The following is a 19,310-nucleotide window of genomic DNA, read 5'->3' on the forward strand; positions in this document are numbered from 1 at the left end:
TGTGTGTGTGTGTGTGTGTGTGTGATTGCAAGTCTAGTGAATGATCCACCCTTCAGTTTCCTTTCTCTCCAGTTTCCCCTTTGGACATAAAAATGCATGAGTGCACTCTCTCTCTGCCTACCTGTCGCAGCCTGGACAGGATGCAGGGGGGAGGGCAAAAAAAAGGAGGCAAAGCAGAGCGAATTACGTGTTGACGGCAAAGGCGGGGATTCATAGTGCAGGGACTGAGTGCAAGAATGACATGAGAGAGGGGAAAGAGAGAGTAGGAGGGGGGACACTGGAGAGCTCTTAGCACCTTAAGAGAAAGAATGTTCTTTGCTTGTCTTCCTGTGGCAGCCTGAGAGACAGTGAGGACTGTAAGAAGAAGAGAAGCTAGCCTAAATCTTTTTTCACTTTGCTTTCACTTCCATCCTTTTCATTCTACCCTCGTCCCTGTGTCTCTTTCCATTCTGCTTGTCATCTGTTCCTGTTTTCCTCTTTCTGTGACTCGGGTGGTTAGGCTTCAGCAAAGCATTTCCATCCTGTTTCTAGTCTGCAGTGGGGCCAGTGAAAGTTTACTCCTAGCAGTCGAAAAAGTAAGCTCGACTTCATTTATTTATTTATTTACTTCTATTAAAGTGATGAAGTTCTGTAAATTGTGGAGTTATGCAGCATGTTTGGAAACTGTGTGCATCTCTCTGTGAGAGAGCTATTAGACCAGCTGTGAGGGTTTACCATGCATGTCTGGTATTTGAGTTTTATTGCCTCTCTGGACTTAAGAGGCTATCTTCATACAGCTCTGGTATGCACTGTACGTATTGTTGTATTTACTATACAGGGCAGTCCTGTCGAAGTGCAGCACCCTGTTTTGGAAGATAACTTGCTCTTTTAGTTATACAGCACTGTTTAGTTTTCTGTGTTTCACAGATACAATGTGCAGATATTTTCATTTGGTCTATAACAATGTCAAAGACCTAGCTTACTGTCATATGATATGCAGTGTTTAACAAATTTATTAGACTGCTTTTATGTTCTAACCATAAATACTTTATACATAAAAGTATGTTTAAAGTATTGAAAATCTAATATGATGCTATATTAAATACTTTAGTGGTTAATCCACCAGCATGGATAAGCTCTTAAATCAAAATAATATTTTTAATGCTAAAATAAAACTACCAGTAATGATTGTTACACTGAATTACACTCATTCTGTATTGCAAAGCACTCTTTTGTTGTGAAAAGCGCTACCTGAATGAACCTTACTTACCTAATTTGTGACTTCTCAGCAAAGTATAAAACATGAATTCAGTCATTATTAGTTTTACACAGGATTTCTAACATATTAGTTTTTTGTTGTTTTTATGACAGGTGGTCTAATGAATTTGTTAAGCACCGTATATGACAAAAAATAGCAATTTGTCCCATTTCTGAAGCTATATCATTGCAGGAATTGCAGGAAGACAAATATATTCTCTTGTTGCTACACCCAGTTAAAGGATAGAAAAGCTGTGTGCGTGACCATGCTATCGGTTGTATCTGACCCAAGGTAGACGTCTATGAAAGACACGTCCTTTGTGTGACACATGCATCTACCAGCAAACACAATGGGGCTCTGTGTTATCTCCATGGAGTGTGTCTGCCGTAATGAGTCATGTACAGTAGTTGTGCAGGCACAGAATCACCGGTAGCAGGAATATGTTCAATTCCAAGGTGCTGTTTTCAGCTTTAAATACAGTTGTCCGAGTGCAGCTTTGACCATTTTATGCTGAAATATCACATCTGTGTCCTCTGATTGTGCTGCTGACGTAATACAGTTTAGCAATTTGAAAAAAAAAATCTGCTTCAAAAGAGGTAATTAGCCAGTTGTCTGTTGTACTCTCCTGTAAAGCCAGTTAAACATTAAGAACTCCAGTGGCATAAAAAAGTCAGAAATATGAATGCCATATTATCTCTGACTAAATTACTTTCTATTTTATTTTGCTTTAAAAAATTGATGGTATAATTCTGTTTTATCTACCCACAGCTCCCCCCCATGCCCTGGACCCTGGAAACATTGTTTTGAGTGCCAGAGAGAGGAAGACGAGTAGTGAGGAAGGAGCTTCATTCCCTTTAACTACCTGCAGTGGTAGTTGCAGTGACCGAGCTCCATCTGCCAGCAGTGATTCTGGCTTGTCTGTTGCCTCACAGGGGCTGACTGGAGCCAGACTGAAGAGAGAAGCCAACCAGGACAAGTGCACCCAAGCAGGGAAGCTGGTCTCTGAGGTGGACTTTGAGCTTCCTCAGCGTCTTCAGGAAGTCATGACTGAGCTGGCTTCAACTAGTGGAAGAAAGGAGGAGATAGCTAGAGATGAGTCTGGATTGGGACACACAATCAATGGAGAGGCTTCGTCCAGCGAGAGGGAGACTGACATATTGGATGATGAGGATGAAGCAGATAGTGGTGCAGTTCCTGCTCTAGACATTCCGAACTCAAGTAGTATTTGCTCCCTCTCGTCCGAAAATCTGCCCAAAACTCAGAATCTAGCCCAAAGTGAGTACTTGACGCACTCCTGGGTACAGCAGCAACAAAAGGCTGCTGTCAGTGATAACTTCATTACAGTTGATGGGGATGGGAAGTCGAGCAGGATAAAGAAAGGGAGGCCACCACCTCTGGCTGCATCTGTGGCTGCTCCAGACACTCCACCTCGAGGACTCAGCAGCAGGGAAGCAGTGCAGAGAGGGCTGGTGCACGAGAATGATGCACATATCATAGATAAAACACAGAACATACACTCTGCTAATACCACACAAACGTCAGCTTGTCAAGAAGACGAACTAGCGTCTTTATCCACAGACATTGATGAGTCCATAGAGCAGCTCAATCAGCTGATTCTGGATTTGGATCCCACCTTTGTTCCTGTTCCTACCTGCTATTCCCCCTTAACTCGCTCTGCTTCCCTACACAGCAATGGCCTCAGCAACAAGGGAAGAACTCATCAGTCAGGTAAAAGCAAACACAATGCATGGCACATCAGCTATTACAAGTAATATATTCATCAATGAATGGGAAGCCTCAAATTTTAGCGATTCCTCTCTTATATCCGAGATATCTCCAACACCAGAGGGACATTTTAGAGGTCGACATTTGTGTGTTGGAGTGAAAGACCACCACACAGTTGTAACTATGTTCCCCTAAGGATTAATAATAATAATAATGATAAACTTTATTTATAAAGCACACTTAAAAACCAAGGGTATGCCAAGGTGCTTAACAGGTAACATAGATTAAGTTTAATATATTCTGTGAACAAATAAATGGAAATTCCACTTATTATACACATAGAAGTGTGGCGAATACTACTATAAAAGTGAAAAATATTGATTAGCATCAGTGTTGACTTTAACATCTAACCTGATCAGAATAGGTCATTTTATAAAATTGTTCTCGAGATTCTTGGCAATCAGAGGACAAATGATGGACGTCAGAATGATGGATAAAAACAATTTTTAAAAAGCCAGATGTAGCAAATACAATACCACATTTGTTCGTGTTGTATGAAAAGAGAGAAGGTTAGCACTCCCCTTGACAAGGATGGAATTGACCCTAGTGGCCTGCAACAAACATATGGTTAAGGCATCTCTCACCATATTTTTTGGCTGTAGCTCAGGAGGCACAGCAGGTCATCTACTGATCAGAAGGTTTGTGGTTTCCTGGCTCCTCCAGTCTGCATGCAAGATACTAACCCCAAATTGGTCTCCAATGCGTTCATTGGAGTATGAATGTGTTTGAATGGTAGTTAGGAAGCACTAAGAAACTTCGAAGACAGTGCTGGTGTGAATGGGTGTGATTGGGTGAATGTGGGATGTTGTATAGAGTGCTTTGAGTAGAAAAGCGCTATATAAGATTCAGTTCATTTACCATTACCACACCTGTGAAAATTGCTTGTGGACAGATGAAACTTGTATTTTATATATCGTTAAGCTCAGTTCAGTCTGAACACATGGAAGCTTTTATAATCCTGCCTGCAGTGCCGATGCACTCTTTGGTTGTGAGCTACATCTGCATTTCTTACAGAAGGTGTGTTTGTAAGTGTATTTCCTGAGAAGGAGGAAGCATTTGATTAAACAGCCTTACATATTCTTGCTATGTAAGCAGTGTAAAATCAGGCCCTCACTGCTTGCTATGCAATGATGTGTTTGCCCTCCAGTCTGTCTTATTTTGAATGGAAATATACAGAGGCAGAAATAAAAGGTTACATAAATAAGGTATGTGTGGTTACAGACATACTCGACTTCTTGCCAGTGAAAGAAATCAAAACAATCCTTTTTCATAATTTAATTTTATCAAAATTCAGTCGGGAATGTCAGATGCTCTTGGATAAAGTTAAGATATTATACATTTGTCAGGAGACAGTTTAGTCTTATTGCAGATTTAGGACTAAGGTTTACTGATTTACTTGTCGTTAAATAGTTACAGACTTTGATGTGGCCCTATCCCCACAGGTTAACTCAGCAGACTACTTGATGGGTGCGTAAGTTTTGATTGGCTTGTTTATATCTGGCATGCTTAACTCTGAAATCTTTGTGTAATGCAATTGAAAGTGGTTGCACAGAGCTTGAACGTGCAACACCCTCAACCGCTATGTGAGCAGATGGTTGCCGCAATTACTTGCAATCTGAATGGGAAAGAATTCAATGCATTTACCAGCCAACCACTGAGTTGGTAGTCATCTGTGGTCAGTGGGTTTTAAGTGTACAAGTGATGTTATCATCCACCAGTGGTTCATGTAAGACCACCCCAACACTTGAGCGCTTGCAAGGTTGACAGCTCCTAAATCGTTCATATCAGTTCTTAAAATGTATGTTTGTAGCTGATGAAGTGTATCAGTAGGCTGGAGGTTGATCTGTAACTAACACTTCACTTGCTTAATTACTGTGGAAATGTTTCGAGGTAGGAACTTGTGAGCAATCAGGAATGCTTTTGAAGTTGCGACACAACACTTTGCTGTCCTTCTCCCTCTCATCATCTTCAGAAGAGAATAGCCCTCTCACAAACACGGTGGGCACGAAGTGATACTCGACACTGCTCCCTCGGCAGCCCCGCCGGTGTGTGACAGACAGTAACTGGATTAGTTTCAGTTGGTCCACTTTAGCTTTGCTTTCATGTGATTCTGAGATGATGAATACTCACAGTGAAAGCTGAGCTCACAGTGTTCCTTGTCACTGTTTATACATGAATCCACAACTGAGGGTGATCTCATGTACAGTATATCTGTATTGTGACTCACATCAGTCTGTGGTTGCTGTGTTATGGTGTGGTTTTGGTGATTGCTGTTGAGTAAGACTGTTTTATAACTTACAATAATCCCAAAATATTTGCCCAAGTATAGTTTTAAAAAAATCCACCTTTACTTTGTGGTCACAATTGCATGTAAAAATATTTTTCTTCTTTGGTTGAAACATATAGAACTGTGTGTAATCTACTGATGTAATCTCCACAGCATAAAACCCTGATTTCTGGACTCAGTGTCAGTGTTCTGACTGCTGTAATTTGTACCTAGAAGGGATCATGCTGTGGTGAGAGGAAGGAGTGTACTCAGTGTGTACTAGTGTTACTAAGCAATGTTAGCAAGCTGCAGACAGTGCTGTAAACATAAACATATAAATATAAAGATACAAATGATAGAATTTAACTTTAACAGTGCCTGTTTCAGTGAAAACAACCATGATCCTTCTGTCCCCCCTTTCTTTAGCTGTAGATGTGCTTTTTAATGCTTCGAAGTGATACATTTTAATATGGGAACCTATGGGAATTGACTCACTAGGACAAAGACCCCAAATGAGTGTCTGAGCCCACAAACTCATCAGGAAAAGTGCTTGCAGAGGTCAAGACAGAAGCTATCACCATTGGCTTTGTTTTTGCAACTCGGGAATTGTTTCTTACTTTTTTTTTTTGACTTTTTGTGTTCTTTAATGGAGACATTCCATGAATGTCAGTTTGTGGCACTACCACTTTGACTTTAAATATCTGTCAACAAATTTGGGTAACTGATTTATAGTTATAATATTTTATTTAAAAACCTCAAAACAGGGATACAATCCTCTATTACAACACATGAGAGAAGAACCTAGTGAATGGTTGGTTGGTGGCGTGGGTTGCTGATGAGTTTTGCACATGGGGAGGCAAGCGCTACCATTGTGAACAAAGCTGTGGAGTTAGATCAGGTTTTGCAAGACTAATACTTTGTAAGACTTTAAAGCTGTTCATTGAAAGAACCAAGCAGTGCTGCCTTTTTGCTCCATCCAGATGTGCGTAGGTTGGATGTTGTTGTTTCTTAAAGTGATGTGATTTCTGGAACTGCAAGGTTAACCATAAGGAAAGGGGAATGCGCTAAGCAATAAGCCGATGGTGAGAGGCTTCATACAGTCTACATTTGGTTAGTCAGCTCAGGACGTATCTAGTTGTTTTTCTAAGCTGTGTGCACTCAGCGAGGCCAATACTAAGCTAACTGTTGCAGGCTCTTAGGATGATTTAAGTTACAGTAATATTGTAGTTATCTCATACTTCCTTATCAATTGGTTGACTTTTGGTTCTTTTTGAATCTTTAGCTATCAACTATACTCTCTTCATAGTTCCATACAACAAATGTTGTACTTATTGAGAAAGATCATTTAAGTATTTCTGATGTTAGATAAGATCCAGCTCAGGGGGCTATCCACTCATATTTGAAAAGAGAACAACTGATTGTTTCAGCAGATGGTTTCCAGACAAGCCGCCCCGATGTTCCACCATCTGGTCACAGTGAAGTCTTGCTTAGTCATATAAGCTCTGCCCTTGTGATAGTCTCCCTGCTTTGTTGATACATGTATACTAATAGAAGCTTTTTGTCAGAGGCAACACGTCAAAGAGGAATCACCGTCATCAGCTTTTCTTTCTTAATTTGCAACCGGTCAGAATAAAGTCCAACTACTGTTCAGTGTTGTTTGTATTAGAATAGACAAAACTTTAAGCATATGCAATGGAGAAGAAAAAGGAATGACTGAATTTGAATCTGTGGTTGACTGCATTTCAGATCATAATCTGACTGACTGTCTGTTCTCTCCCTTTCTTCCTCACACACCACTGCCCTCCCCAACTTCAACCCTCGTTATCACTTTGCTTTCCAATCAGGTTGGATACAACAGAAGCAGGTCACTGATGTTACAGATTACGCTGGTCATCATAGTCCAGTATGGAGAGAGGGTGGACATCAGAGCCTAAGGAGTTCCCCAGGCTACAGTCCTTCCTTGCCCTCTCAGGTAAACACACTTTTTAGGTTTCATTTTAGTAAAATATATACTACATACTGGGATATATCTGTAAAAACAATTTTATTTAAACCTTAATACATAAAATAACACATAAAATAACAACACAGCAAACCTGCCAACGATCTAGCCTCAGTTAAGAAGCTTAATCTGAAATGAGATGTTAAGCTATGGTAAGTGGGTTATTAGAAATGTAGCATTAAATGAAACAGATAAACTATCAAGAATAGAGCTAAAATATTTGAGCTATAGCATTAGCTAGTGTGACACAAAGGTAACATCACGTTAGCTTTGCACATTACTATAAATGGAATATGCAAAGCTAAAATATCACCAATGGAACTAAGCAAAAAGCAGCAAATCATCATCAGCTAATTTGAAACAATGCAAAGAAAATATTAGCAGTGCTAGAGAATCAGCAAATCTAATACAGTAGGTCACAAAGTCAAGCAGGGGTAAGCTAAAAGCATGAGCAAATTGGCTATAAAGCTAACATTGCATTGGATCATGCATAATCATCTGCTTTCAAAAAGCTACATTCTTTGAAGTAATCACCCTAGAAACATGCTATGAATTTTAAAATGCATGCCTGAGTAAAAGTAGTCAATGTGTCTCCTTCTGAATGCAAGGCATATGCCCAATCAGCAGTCAAACTCGACCCATTCTTTTACAAGCACGTCTGGGGTTATTCCAGTGGCTGTGGTTGTTATGCTGCATGCTGGCAACCGCATAAAATGCATGAATGCCCTCTTTCCAAAAGTACGTGTTTCATTCGTCACTAGTGAACGGCCAAATTACCCATGTTTGTGTGGACAGGGCTTTACTAGATGTAGCACTTTCAATTTTGTTACAGAGAAGGAGATAAAGAGATCCTGATTGTGCAACAATGTCTACATCTTAATGTTGATGTTTCTTTGTCTTTGCTCTTATTTTTATTATTATTATCAGTCTTTTAGTTTTGCACTCAGTCTTACAGCTGGGTGGAATGAATGGCCCAAGTGTTTACACCAAAACACAGGCTGCAGCCACACACAGATCACAAGACTGATGTCTGCTTGTGTGTGTGTGTGTCTTGTCATCTTTTAAGACTTTGTGGGGGAAAATGGGCTTTTTACTTTTCTCCCCTTTTTCATACCTCTTTCTTACTTCTTTCTTTTTAAAAAGCACGGACATCTCTATAAATACAACAGTGTGGACTATCAAGGACGGACAGTTAGCTCTGACATCGTCCCTCCCACTCCTGCCTTCCCAGTGTCTCCTCCAACGCCTTATGGTAAGAGATCATGTCAGAATGAACACTTGTGCTCGTGGGTGTGTTCGCATTAGCAAGTCTTATCAGTGTTCTCCTTCTCTTTCCAGTGAAACATTTCTCAGAGTTTTCCCAGCTCAGGACAGGCAGGCAGTTTGACCAACACAGCTTGACACAAGGTACATTTTGCCAGGAGTGTGTGAGAGACCAAAAACATAGATGAGTGTGTTACTGACAAAAGCACTCAATCCAAACACTTGAGCTCCTGATTGCTGTTGGACAGGGTTCAAGAGTTGGCTGGAATGTCCTTCTGGCATAGGATACCAAAAACACACACTCATACACATACCTAACCTATGCTTTGTTGCTATTAGCTGCATATGCGGGCATGGCTTTTGTTTTTGGTCATTTGTGTGTGGTCAGGGTAGATATATGGCTGATTTCTAGACCTTTGTCTTCATTATTTTCATCTATATCTTTATATTATTTAAACCAAAAGGATTTCGATATCTTGTCATGCATGACAGCTGATGCTGGATATCCGCTAATAATAGTTTCTCGGTAACAGAGGAAGAGACCACTGGTGGCAGGATGTCCACTCATGTCCTGTTCTGGGAGGGGACAGGGGGAGAGGGGAGGGTCTTTTGTTGTTGGGACATCCTGCTTGAGGAGGTGCGTACCACATAGCTGCTGGAGGAGTTTATTGTGCTGTCAGAAATCAGTAAAAATGAGCATTTAATCATACTAAGGCAACATGGTGAATGTTGTCTCAAGGCCAACCGCACATTATATGTACAGGAGTTGCTCTGCTATTCAAATCTATGCTGTGAAGCTCCTGGTGCACAGTTCTTGTGCTGATGGCAATGCCAGAGGCGGTTTGGAACACTGGTTGCAATGGTGATATCCTATTATAGAGATGGTAATTAAAGTGATATTTATGGTGGCATTTTGCATTGTATTGCAGGCAGATTAGTTTGAGCTTTGAAACAGCGGGTCTGCCTGTTTATTGTAAACACGTTTTTCAAAGCAGAGCGGCAGCAGGATGGAGTAATAGCTGCTGAAAGAGTAATCATCAGTTATGTAAAAAAAGGCTTTTTTTTCTTTACTGCATGGATGAATTAACAAACAACACCAAATATCTTTCGCTCGGGGATCAGACAACAGTTTCCTGTTCCCCAACTTAAAATTAAACTGCAGTCTGGGAAACAGTTTGCCTTGTCTGGACAAAACAGTGACGTACCACATTTGAAATATTTTTTTAATGTTTACAGTCATTATTGTAATCACAGTCTGACCTTAGGCTACTGCTGTGGACAGCATCAGGCAGCTAAAAAACAACGGCGCACCCAGTCAGACACACTAATGCTCCAGTAACGACTACTGAGGTATTCACAACAGATCCTGGTGTGTCATATGTGCTGGTATTTTTATGAAGCTCGTAGAATTATAGTGTACATTTTAGTATTCCAGTGAATTTGATAGACTTTTTTAAAGTCTACTCTAATTTGAGTCTAAAAGGAAAACTGAGTTTATTAAACTAACATGTGAAAGTTGTTTTTATTTAAATAAATAGAAATTAGGGGGAATTGTCTTTTGTTTCTTTGCCAAGAGTTTAGTGAGATGCTATTACTCATTCTATATCTCTGGAGTTAGAGGGCAGTTAGCACTTGAGCAAAAGTATGCAAAGATAAAAAGCAGCTACACATAGGCAATATAGAGTTAGACAGATAATAAACCAGAATATGAATTTGAAAGTCTTATCTAACCATAAAAATTATCTAACTATAGTGTTTCTCATTTCCTAATAAAGAAAAGACAAAAAATGTAAAACAAAAAAAACATGTGAAACAGGTAAAGCAGTCACAGAATTTGCCAGTTACACTTAATGCATTTACTAGCACCCCAGTAGCACAAAAGCCAAATCTAAAAGTATAATATAAAGCAGAAAACAACATATTGTTTATTTCTTAAAGGTAAATAGCCAAAAGAGAAGAGCTACTGCATCATAAAGCTGAACCAAAACTATAAAGTTGGGGACCATACCCAGAAATGATAGTAGGGTAAAACACATGATAGAACTAGGGTTGATTTCAGAGTTAGGTGGTAATTATTCAAACATTGCATATAACATATGGGATGTTGTTATAAAAAGTGTTTTAACCAGTCAATGCATTGCGTATATGCTACTATATGAGTGCCTACAGACATTTCTTACCAAAACAGAGATACCCCACACATGCTATATGCTTTAAGGCTGTTTAGTAACAACACTAAGATTTTTAAAATGGATAGCAGACTCACATCTAAGCCTTTGGGAAACCAACATTACAGTACCAGGCAATCATCAACCTAAAGATGAACTCTGCTGCGGTTTCTGCACTTGTGTACTTTCATATCCTCGTGATGGCAAGCTCAAATTCAAGTGTTATGTAATGATAATTTCTGTGTGTACTTTTGTATGAATCAAAATAAACACTGATATATATACAGAAGGTCTCAGCCAGCGGAAGCAGGCTTTAGCCAAGGAATGTAGATGTAGTTACGAGCTGAGGTTTAACAGAGTCAGATGGTTTGCTCAGATAGACACTTGACTTTCTGAACCTCAGGGGTGAAAGGTCGGGAGCAAGTCAGAGGGTATAGCACAGAGGGGAGCACGACCTCTTCAAACGGTTGCTTTTTGTTGTGCTTAGTGAATAGGAGTGAGCTAAAGGGTCTTTAGCTAAATATTTCAACGGTCATTGTGTAGACATGCAGTATAATGATCCAGATGTCAACAAAAGACTGAAAGTTGCCTGTAGTATGCACAGTGTCATGCAAAATAGCTTGCATAATGAATAATGTGATAATTTCACTCACTACACATGTGTCTCATAGAAGTTACGATTATATACAAGATGGATATACAAAGCAACTAAAGTACTTTGCTTAGTTTGTCACACTTGGGGTGTCCCAGTGCATCTCAGCTTGGAGTCTGATAGTCAAAAGAAGACTGTTTTCTCATTTGAAGTAATTTATATTTGGCCATAAAACTCCACATTCTTCCACATGCAGAGCAACAGCAAGATCCCATCACAAAACAGAGCAGTCATCACTGATAAGAGATATGACAAAGATGAAATCATTAACACCAAAAAGCAGCTGGAGGTGGGTTTCAAAGTGGCTTGCAAGCTGAGCTTGAGTGACTATGCAGCATGCCTGAGCTAATGCAACACTCGATAACTCTTTTTGATGCTGTTTGAGGCGTGTGTAGATGAATAACTGAAGTCAGCAATTCAAGTCAACTTCATCTCTGTAAATGTTACAGCAGTGTATAGCAAATTGAGCAGTAAAACTAGCATGCATTTTACAAATAAAAAAGGAAAAAACAAACAATGAAGATAAAACTAAAATCCATTCCATCTCATTTCCTGTCAAAACCAGGCATGCAGCACATGCTTCATTTCAAGCAAAAGTAAACACAATTCAATTCATCAGGAGCTTTATGGTGTAATTTACGAGGTGCTAAGATTAGACACATGGCAGGAGACACTGTCAGTGTGTCTGCATGCCTTTTCCTTTGCATTTGTAGTGAGCAGATGGTGGGAGTGGACACACATGCCCTGACAGAGAGCTCATAGAAAGTCTTCAAACCCCACCACCTCCTCCTCTCTCTCTATGGTCCATAAAAGGCCACAAGTGACCTCTGACCCCTCTGGTATCCACTCTGATTGGGGGAAAGTGCTCACAGTAGCTGAGCAGGAACAATGCTCAGTGGTCAGTAAGAGGGAGGGAATGGGGGGTTGGGAGGGCGGGGGGGATTCCCTACCTCTTCTTTCTTCCTCCCTCTCTTTTCTGTCCCTCCCTTCATACAAACCCAGAAGTTGTGCGGAGTCACAACACGCCAGGAACAAACAGGGGAGCTCATTTTTCCATCTGGGATACGAAAGGAATTGGGCATGGCAGCGAAACTATCCAGCCCCTGAACACACACACACACAAGAAACCTCCAGTGAGTTGAGTACACATTGCTTTGTTGCATACAGAAGTGAAAAAAGGGAGAGAGAGAGAGAGGAGGAGATTCTTGGTCACAGGGAGGCTTTCATTCACACAGTGAGGCAGAGCGTAGTAGAAAGAGATAGAGGTTTTTGGAACAGGAAGGGGAGATCCTGGAAGTTTGGGGGTAAACAGGAAACCTACAAACAGGAGGACAACTTCTGAGAGTGTCACCGTCATGACTGCATCTCTTGGTATGTACGTGCACACACGCACATGCCAGAAAGCCTGAATGATTGTGTATGATTGAATAGTTTTGTTCACAAGTGTGCGTACACACCGGCTGCAACCACCTACAGTCATGATACACCGGTGAGCTTTTAACAGGTTTCCTTGTGTTCTTTATTTTTATTTTCTCAGTTTTCCTTATATTCTGTCTCTTGTTTATGAAATGTTACCTCTCCCTCAGTCCCTCGCGGAATTTTTAAGGAGGCGCACATGCAGAGAAACACTTCCCCTCTCTTCTCTCTAATCCAGGTCTCTGGTATTTGCCAACACTTCCTGGAATTTTTCCTTTTTCATCCACCCCCATCCCTCCTTAAAAACCCCACATTCTGTCTCTTTTTGTGCATGAAAAAACGATTTAGCGTGCAGCCTGTCTGACATCTCACACTCGGTGGGATGGTGAGGTGGTTTGTTCCATTGCTGTGTTCATGATGTCATCCCTTTAAAGGCTATTATGGCCTGTGTTGTGCAGTCATGGAGGCTGATGTATTGGTGGTTAACCGAAGGAGGTCCCGTTTCCCCCTTTTTTCTGCCCTACTGACCTGGGTTGAACTGAAAAGTCTTTGAAGATTTTCATTTTTGTTGGGGTGCTTATTGCTCCCCGGATTCCCCCGGGATGTCACACTCAACAAAATAAGCCACAAGTAAACTTCAACTTTATTTTTCCTCCAGGAACAATCTTTGTCTTGGTTTTAATTTCTAAGTGTTGAAGTCAGGTTTTGAACTTGGAGTAAGTACAGCTGGTCTTTTTGATATTTTTATAATACTGGATAAATGAAATTGCAAAATGGTGCATCCTTTGAATTTGATGCATTTTACCGCTATTTCTGGTCATTTGATAAGCAAAAATATATGAAAAGCTTAAGGAAATGAGATACAAACTTGCAAAACTGGTCACCAGGACTTCTTCAGTGCGGTGGAAATAACCCGTCTCCCTGCTTTGCAACAGAGAAGGAAAGTTAGGCACAGACATAACTAGAGAAGAGTGGCACATTAAAAGAAAATCACCTGCTTCATTATCAAAATCACCCCTTGAAAGCCTACTAGGAGTAACCCTTTTATGAAATGGGTGGTTTCTTTGCCATATTTCAGGCCAGCTTGTAGAACAAAATGACTGAGTTTACATCAGAAGTTAGTGAGGGGGATCTCTGCCTATGCAGCTATCCTAGAAAAAATATTCTAATTATCATCAAACAAAATCTTTATTTATGTATACAGAGGTGTCAAAACTGATCATTGAGGGTACTTCTTTATGGTGGAAAGAGTTCAGGTCTTGAGTGTACCATATGCCTCCAGAACAGCTTCAGTGTGTCTTGACTTGGATTTTCCACATCTCCATAGAGAAGTGATCCATCATTTTACTGCTATAGAGTTTTTCCAAACACAGTGGTTCACAGTCTCCCATAGGCAATCAACTATGTTGAGATCCAGTTTTATGATTCACATGATTTGGATTTCATATCATTCACATGATTTGGATTTTCAGTGAGTCTTTGTTCCTATATGAACAGGAGGCATTGTATATCGTAAAAGAGAGCACTACCTTGGGCACAGAATAAAGGTGATCCCTCAGAACAACACTGGGTTGATTTGTAGTGCAGTTTTGGTTCACTTGTCCCTTCAGGATAGACAGGAAACTGCCCCCAACAGCATGATGACCAGATCCCTAAATAATAGGGGTCAAAAGGGTCACTGTTTCCCTTTATTTTGTTACCCACCTGTGGTTAATGAAAACAGTCCAACATTTATGGGTAAAGAGAGAGAGTCTGTCAGGCGTAGGCAAAGAACAGGTGTAATTCCATTACAAAATGTTAAACTGCTTTAAACTGCAGACAAGAGTAAAATACCAAAAGCACAAAATGTCTTGATAGAAACATGAAAACTCAACACCACAGAGAAAGAACAGCTACAAACTAACAAATAAACAGAGTCATCTCTCTATGACAATTGTTATGATGCTGTTATGGTTGATGCATTGGTAATTGTTGGCATGATGTCAACACTGCCCTGTAGTCAGGATAAAAGTGAAAGAAGTGGTTTCAAAGTTTTTAGCACAGTGTCTTTTCCAACGACTGCAGCAGTCTCAGGTTTTGAAATCCATCTCCACCAGTATCCAGACATCATTGCCAAAACTATGTCGCATGGAACATTTATGCACTGCTTGGGAGGTGGGTTCTTTTCTTTTTGTTACCACTGGCAACGTACAAAAGTCTCTTGCATGACATGCGGAAATAAAAGCCACAGCCACAGAAATGGTTGAGTGTTATGGTGAAGTGGTTGTGTCATGATGTTTCCTCGATGTTGCATTCAGAATATGTTTTTGCTGCCCTCAAATGGCCAAGTATTCTGACTTTAGCCCTTTTACTGTGTAGAAGCTTTTTCAAATACTAATAACTATAACAAGTAGCTATTTTCAGTTAATTAATTCTAAATAATCACCAAAAAAGTGTATTCAATGAGAATTTGACACTATTAAGTAGTAAGAATTAAGTACTATGGTTAAAGTAGAGCAATTCAAGAATTTTTTTTCGTTTATTACCATACTGCACACTAAAATTAAGCACTATCACTAATCACTAAGTTTTTTGTTTGTTTTTTAAATTTTCAGTTCAGTTGTATTTACATAGTGCCAAATCACAAAAACAGTTACATAAAGCATTTTATATGGTAAGGTAAAGACTGGACAACAATACAGAGACCCCAACAACTAGATGAGTCCTGTGAGCTAACACCAAACCGACCACTTGCTGCAACCAGTTGGGGCTGAAGGAAGGAAGACAGAACAGGACTAGACAAAAATATCAAGAAATCTGAAGATAGTTGTTGTTAGCATAAGTAGCTGCACAGTGTCAATAACAGGTTCAGAATTTAGAGAAGTTTAAAAAAAAAGCTCCATTTCCCTATGGGACAAATTTATTGACAAAGGCTGCTCAGAGACACTGTGCAGATGTTTGACTTTTGCTGTGGCGCAGGAAAGCAAGGGCAAAGATTGAGAAAATCAAACCACAAGATGGAAACTTTTGACAACAGAGCAGACAGAGGGCCTGTTCAGGACACAGGCACCAAGATGGAAAAACCGAAACAAGGATTTTGTTCCTCCAACCATTAATCAACAACTGGTCCGTGTTAAAGCTCTGGCTATGTGAGACTAACCAGAGCATACATTGTCTAGCATGCAAATGCTGATGATGCAATCATTTTTAGTACATCTGCACTTTGGAACCATATGACAAAGCAGGAAGTATGGAATCTATAGGCAGTCCATATGACATGATCTTTGCACAAGGGTGGAGTTTATGGCCAGATTTGAACAGGGTAAGGTTTATCTCTCAGAAGAACTAAACAACGATATAGACTTATGGAGCAGCAGAAATGCTCACAGAAGAGGACTTACATCCAGTTATTTTGTATTCATTATTTTGCTGTAACTATTATTTCCACACAGACAGATTAAAAAAAGTGCAGCATTTTATTTACTTGTTGTGTTAAATTTGAATTTAATTTGAATTAAACTGAATGAATGGCTGTATTAGACTTATCAACATGTCTATTTGACCTACAGTGATTTGAGACAGAAAAAATAAATTGACAAGTTGTTTTTTAGTTAGCATGTCTCCACTGTGTTAGAAAGGCTCCAACATGTGTGGATCCAATACCAGGAGAAAAAAAACATGATTACTTCTCCAGACGGGTCAAGTTTGAGGAATTTCACTTGAACTGATCAAATATCTGGGTTGTTTACATGCTTTACTGATACATGAAGAATACTGATATTCATCTTCATCTTGAGGGAGCTAAAACTGAATAACATGAGCATGTGATGATTGATTTGCACAGTTATGTCATTATATTATGAGTGAAACCATAGCACTGAATCTGACTGTGGTCCATAAAATCATTGTCATCATGACAATGCTCTAATAAAAGCCCGAGCGATGGTCTAGTCCCTTCAAACACAGTCTTGATTACTGGACTTTATTTAAGAGATAAGATAAGATAAGATAAGACTTTATTGATCCCACAGCGGGGAAATTTTTGCGTCACCTCAGCTCAGGTACAGATATATGGAAATACAAAAATACAAATAAGTACAATCAATGAAAAAAGTAAGATAATACACTATATACAATGGTAGCATACACAGTATGTGATTATGGATATAGTTGGAAATATGGAAGACATAAACTATATAGCTTGGAAGGTCATGGAAGGTCCATTATGCATGAAGTTGTGACCGTGGATGTTCACAGTGTCCAGTGACTTATAACATCGTGATTGAGGAGTTACAGAGTCTAACTGCTGTTGGGATGAATGATCTGTGAAAGCGCTCCTTCCTGCAGCGAGGGTGTTTCAGTCTCTGACTAAAGGAGCTGCTCAGCCCACTCACATACTCATGCAGTGGGTGATGTGGGTTGTTCATGATGGGTGTCAGCTTTACTAACATCCTCCCCTCACCAACCACCTCCACAGACTCCAGGGGACATCCCAGCACGGAGCTAGACCTCCGCACCAGTTTGTCAATCCTGCTCCTGTCCCTGTCCGTGCATCCACTCCCCCAGCAGGCCACTGCATAGAAAAGGGCAGATGCTACCACAGTGTCATAGAATGTCGTTAACAGAGTTCTGCAGACTCCGAAGGACCTCAGTCTCCTCAGCAGGTGGAGTCGACTCTGGCCCTTCTTATACAGGACGTCTGTATTTGTAGTCCAGTCCAGTTTATTGTTGAGGTGAACACCCAGGTATTTATAAGAGTCCACTATCTCAATGTCTTTCCCTTGGATGTTCACCGGTGTTGTAGGGGGTGACTTCCTCCTGAAGTCTATGATCATCTCCTTTGTCTTGCCGGCGTTGATTTGGAGTACGTTGGTCTCACACCAGCCAACAAAGTCACTGATGACCCCCCTGTATTCCCGATCATTCCCGTCTGATACGCATCCAATGATGGCTGTATCATCTGAGAACTTCTGTATATGGCAATCGTCCAAATTATAACAGAAGTCTGAAGTGTAAAGGCTGAACAGGAAAGATGAGAGAACCGTGCCCTGTGGTGGCCCCGTGCTGCAGATTACCACCTCGGCCACACAGTCATGGAGCCTCACATACTGTGGTCTGTTGGTAAGGTAGTCGATGGTCCATGCAGTCAGCTGTTTGCCTACTCCGGCTCCCTCCAGCTTCCCTCTCAGTAGTGCAGGCTGGATGGTGTTGAAAGCACTGGAGAAGTCAAAAAACATGATCCTCACAGTGCTCCCCGCCTGCTCTAAGTGAGAGAGGGATCGGTGTACCAGGTAGATGACAGCGTCATCCACCCCAATTCCAGAAGGGTAGGCGAACTGCAGGGGGCCATCTCTGAGCCCACCAGTGGCTGAAGGTGGTGCAGGATGAGCCTTTCCATGGTTTTCATCAGATGAGAAGTCAAGGCAACAGGCCTGAAGTGGTTGGGCTCCCTGGGGTGTGCGATTTTTGGCACCGGAACCACACAGGAAGTCTTCCACAGTTCAGGAACCCTCTCCAGGCTCAGGCTCAGGTTGAAGATGTACAGGGCCACCTGACAGAGCTGCTCTGCACAGTCCGTGAGCAGTCTGGAGCAGATTCCATCCGGACCTGCTGCCTTCCTTGCCTTCGTCCTCTTGAGCTGATTTCTCACCAGTGTTGTTATGAGAAATCTGTTGTTACAGTGTTGTTATTCGTCACTCCCTCTCCTTTGCCAATTTACTGAGTTGATAAAACTGTCAGTCTGAACATTAACAGAGAGCAAAGGAATCTGTTTCACATACAACCTCCTACTAGTTTGCCCTCCCCACAACTTGGACACTAAGTTTCTGAATAGCTGAATGGGAGGATGAGGAGGAGGAGGAAGGAGGACACCGCAGAAACTCAAATTGATTGAGTTTTTTTTTTTCCAAGTAAGGCCTTACCAGACAGCTGATTGCATTCTGATTTAGGGCCAGGTGATACCAAAGAGAAAGCTGCATGCCCTTCTCTCCCCAGACTCAGACAAACAGTGGATCCGACTGCAGAAAAATGGGCTAAATTTGTTTAAAGTTGCTTTTGGAGATACTTTTGGCAGCTTATCATCTTCATTGATGGTTAGGTCCTGGCTAAATTGCCCATACAGTAAGGAGACTTAATCATAATTGTATTGTTCAGTTTAGAAAATCAAGAAAGAAAAACAGAAGCAAATGTTTTACATGTGCCAGATGAATTGGATGTGGATCACGTTGGTTGCTGGCACATTGCTGTGGTTGTCATTTGAAGAGAAGAAACTGACTTGTCTACAAACACTGATCTATAGTGAAAACTGCAAAATGAACAGCAAATTAACACTGTTTGGCTTCAAAGTAAAAGTAGTATCTTAAGGCAAATCTTCTACATTTCCCAAGTGCTACTACTGCTCGTCTAGTAGTTAGTGAGTGTTTGGTGACAAACATGAAAAATTATAGGCAACCATTAAAATCTGTTAGCACCAGAAGCAAACATTAGCAGGTTTTTAGCACAGCAACCAATTTCTCCCAATGAGAGTATATGAAACTATATAC

At 40.7% G+C, this 19,310-nt stretch overlaps 1 protein-coding gene across 3 annotated transcripts in view; it reads left to right on the forward strand.

Moving 5' to 3' along the window:
- Nucleotides 1-19,310, forward strand: part of tns3.2 (tensin 3, tandem duplicate 2) — a 50,289-nt gene that overhangs the window by 16,824 nt on the left and 14,155 nt on the right. For 2 of the 3 annotated variants that reach the window (XM_013915659.1, XM_005752060.2), the window contains 4 exons: nt 2,006-2,965; nt 7,133-7,260; nt 8,434-8,542; nt 8,629-8,697. In XM_013915659.1, coding sequence (XP_013771113.1) covers nt 2,006-2,965; nt 7,133-7,260; nt 8,434-8,542; nt 8,629-8,697 — 1,266 coding nt within the window. The remainder of the gene's footprint in view (nt 1-2,005; nt 2,966-7,132; nt 7,261-8,433; nt 8,543-8,628; nt 8,698-19,310) is intronic. The other variant, XM_013915661.1, reaches the window with a different exon arrangement.

Source organism: Pundamilia nyererei, unplaced genomic scaffold (assembly GCF_000239375.1).
Source record: "Pundamilia nyererei isolate P.nyererei 1_Seehausen unplaced genomic scaffold, PunNye1.0 scaffold00343, whole genome shotgun sequence".
NCBI classification, from domain to species: Eukaryota; Metazoa; Chordata; class Actinopteri; order Cichliformes; family Cichlidae; genus Pundamilia; species Pundamilia nyererei.